Below are 3,688 nucleotides of genomic sequence, written 5' to 3' on the forward strand. Positions count from 1 at the left end.
ACAACAAGGTCATGACATGTATTTTTCCTAAAGGGCCATTATGAGACACCAAATTCTCCTATGATTGTTGATTGCTTTAGTAAGTTTTTTATACATATTCTTTGAAGGGCTAGCAATTAGACAAAAGAAGTTACTTGATTGTCTTTCAAGCATCGACATCCTGTTTATTTAATCTATTATATTTAATTGTGATACTCACATTATTGAATATCTTACAGAAAATTATATTCTTTAAGTGAATTTTGTTCACCATGTGATGGTCACACTGATCAAAACTATAACCAATTGGTCTTTGATGTTCACAGTGTTTTTGTATGTTCAAGTTCTTAAAGAATTAAGCTTTGTCTTAGCAAGGCTCAAGAGTAAAATATATTTCTCATTCTACTACCCTATTAACAATGTTTGTGAAGCTACACTCATGATAATATCTATGTATGGAGTCTAAAAAAATATAGTATTGTCAACTATGTAAGATTATTCTCCATTAGATTAGGACTTTGTCAATCAAATTCCACTTGGCCAAATTCATTTTTATATGTGTTTGACCAATGTTGTCAAACTTTGGTGGGTATTGATATTGGAAATTATGTAAGCTTGTCTGCATCGGAAGATGTAACAACACGTAAATAAACACTCATATTCTAGTCTAATCAATAGGCCAGAGTTCATGTTTCTCTACATGCAACTTTACTATGTGCACACATTGAAGAAGAAGATACCATAGTTGTTAGAGGTAAGGGACATTTCGGCTTTAACCCTAAACTTAATTTTTCCATTGAAAGAGAGAGTTTTCATTCCATCCTTAGAAAGATTTCATCATTATTTCATAGATAGAGACTAAAAAATGGAGACGTATTTCTCTATGATTGTAACACAAAGGACAATGTTGCTGATAGATTCACTACATAGCTTGGGTAAGAAATCTTCTTCAAGCATAGAGCTTCACTTGGTATGATGAAGCTTCCCTTAAGGGGGGAGTTTGAGTAAGAAAAGGATTATCATGGAATTAGGAAAGGCTAATCATGGAATAAGGTGTTAAAGTATACAACTCCATGCCTTCTTTGGTCAAGAACTGTGAACAAGCCCTTGCGATGATGGCACAATGAAGCTATGTCAAGACAACCTTATGGTGATGCGATGAGAAGTGCCCCTACATATTCAAATAATTTTAAGGAAATACTACATCTTTCTTCTAGATTGTTTTGGTATAGTAAATTTATCTCTTTCTCTCAATGAGGCATATAAAGAAAAAGTGATATGCTAAGTATGGACTACCATATAGTAAGAGTAATCATCACTAGATGACCTCTACAATATTTGGTGAAGCCGCCAAGCTAGACACTTGGATATATAGACTACATCCACAAAGAAGACACCTACCAAAATATTGTTATTTTGTAAGATAAATAGATGGAGCTACTTTCATTATCTCAAGATAAAGTGTGAAAATAATTTGATCCTTATATCATGAAGAGCATCCATATATGGAAAATCTACCTACATTACTTGGAGTCTTGAGGTACATCTATACAAAGAAGAGCTACAAAAAAATCTATAGAAAGGATAGGGAGACAACAAGGATAGAGAGACAACAAGGCAGTGTAGTATGCACATACATTGAGTGGTGTTTGAACTTGGCCACAATTTACATTTATCAAGTGTATAGCTAATCTATGAGGGAAGATGATTAGCCTTGTATCTAGCTTGGGGATTAATCCACACATCAATCATTAATTGGATTTATTTTCTATCATACCACTTATCATTGGAGCATCCATCAAGTGTATATGCCTCATCCATTGGATGCAAGAATCCAAGATGTTTTTCTTGGTTGTCTTGTAGTTTATATCAATCATCGTCATTGGTAGCCTCACTAGTATCTCTGTGAGATACCACAATCATTCTAGTTGAACAATTTCATAAACCAGTTAATACCAATTATACCATTGTTATACTGGTAGCATATATCACCAACTCTAAACTTTTTGCTTTGTATCAAAATTCTATTTTAGCTTGGTTCATGATCCCACCTAATCTTTCCAAGCTCCAAAAATTCTAGCTTACTCTTAAAACATTAAAGAAAGGATTTTTTTTTTTGAAATTCAAAGCAACTTAGTAATTACTGGCCCTAAAACTATCAATTTTAAGGAGCAAAGTAGTTAATAAATAAGAGAACATTCTTCACCTCCTACTATTAGCTCACAAAAGAGCTGATCAGCTCACAAGTTTGTAAAAAGGGTGTACCAATAAGAAAGTCGGTAGAATATAGTGGACATATAAAAATTAATTCATGGCGAATGTAGTGAAATGAGATACACTATTTGGGAATTAGCTAGACGAGAAAGTAACATAATTGACCTGGGTGCATTGAAATTAAGTGTGAAGAAACTACACAAAAGCAAGAAAGGGATATGCAGACCAACCGTGGGATATGGCCACTTTGAATGAGTGTCCCACCACGTTTTGAGTGCTGTTATGTCTCCAGGAAGCTTGCCAGCCTGCCGCTTTCGAAGAATCTCTTCCTGCATTGCGATGATGCTCCCTTTGTAGCTCTGAATAGCAAAGATTTGCAGAGATTTAGAAGCTAATCATAAGATGAGAACAACATTAAAAGGTACTATGCTGGAAAATTGCCTCTTTGAGCTTGTGCTTGAGCTCCAGGCGAATGTGTTCAAGAAGAGCTTGGTCTATATCGCATTTAGAGTGGTCCGTCTCTCCCTCTGACAGATCGCCCATCTCATATGCAGCCACAGCTTCCTCCAGGTTGAGAGCGACTCCTGCGCCAGCGCTACCACATTAACAAATACATATATCCTCCCTTCAATTGCTGTATTAGCGACGTTATGAATAGCAGGCATGCGTATCTATACTCACCCGTCAGATCCCTAAAGGATTGCTCCATTCCTGCTAACGTAGCTAAGGCATCCATTGTTGCCGGCAGAAACCGCTTTCTCCATACCATCAGCAGCTGCAAGTAGCTTTCCTTCTCCACCCACATGCAGTCATGAAACAGCACAACAACATTAGCCTTTGTACCTAGTACCCTCGTGCCCATCATAAACAAGCTTGCCAATATTGAGGTAACCGTCTGTTACATCATTCGGGTATGTTCTCCACGCCCATCACATGCATGCACACCATCTATGCTAAAACAAACTTGCCAATATTGAGGTAACCCACTGTTACATCATTCATGTACACATAAAGACCCTCAACGTCCCTTGTTTGCATACTTTTGGGTACCTCTTTGCTATGGGATTCAAGCTTGTGGTTTCTCACCCTTGTTTGCTTTCTCCATCTAAACTCTACTTGTACTGATTTTGGGCAATGCTTACCTTGCAACTTCAAAAAGATTGAGATAGTACATTTTTGCATTAAAGGAAAAAAGAACTCTCAATGAACTCCATATGCTTCGGTAAACCTCAATCTCCATGGTGGCCATCTAAATCTCCATGGTGGCCATGTTAATCTCCATGATGGCCAAGTCCATGTGATATTCCTGCACTCCCATAGGTTAAAGTTCCTTTGTTTAGCCATATAAAATCTCCATGATGGCCAAGGCCATGTGATATGCACTCTCATAGGTCAAAGTTCACCTAGAATTGATGATATATACCATGGTTTGGTAAACCTCAATCTATTAAACCTTCTTTATCCATGAAGATCGCCATGATGGCCAATTCCATGT

General features: G+C 37.0%; 1 protein-coding gene across 1 annotated transcript; it reads right to left on the bottom strand.

The window, feature by feature from the left end:
• Positions 1-1,848: 1,848 nt before the first annotated feature.
• On the bottom strand, positions 1,849-3,176 carry LOC147446781 (homeobox protein knotted-1-like LET12). Its single transcript, XM_086524744.1, has 4 exons — positions 2,875-3,176; positions 2,635-2,777; positions 2,359-2,552; positions 1,849-1,903 (listed from the first exon to the last, which is right to left on the bottom strand). The coding sequence occupies exons 1-4, from the start codon at positions 3,056-3,058 to the stop codon at positions 1,849-1,851; spliced, it is 576 nt and encodes a 191-aa protein (XP_086380870.1). The 5' UTR covers positions 3,059-3,176.
• Between the last annotated feature and the right edge of the window lie 512 nt (positions 3,177-3,688).

Source organism: Adiantum capillus-veneris, chromosome 12 (assembly GCF_014529385.1).
Source record: "Adiantum capillus-veneris isolate H3 chromosome 12, ASM1452938v2, whole genome shotgun sequence".
Taxonomy (NCBI): Eukaryota; Viridiplantae; Streptophyta; class Polypodiopsida; order Polypodiales; family Pteridaceae; genus Adiantum; species Adiantum capillus-veneris.

Excerpts from the sequence above, each read along its gene's own strand:
- LOC147446781 (XM_086524744.1), bottom strand. The coding sequence starts at position 3,058 with ATGATGGGCACGAGGGTACTAGGTACAAAGGCTAATGTTGTTGTGCTG. Across the intron at positions 2,778-2,874 it reads ATCCTTTAGGGATCTGACGG|GAGTCGCTCTCAACCTGGAG; the intron begins GTGAGTATAGAT and ends GCGCTGGCGCAG. Across the intron at positions 1,904-2,358 it reads CTTAATTTCAATGCACCCAG|AATGATTGTGGTATCTCACA; the intron begins GTCAATTATGTT and ends TTGTTCAACTAG.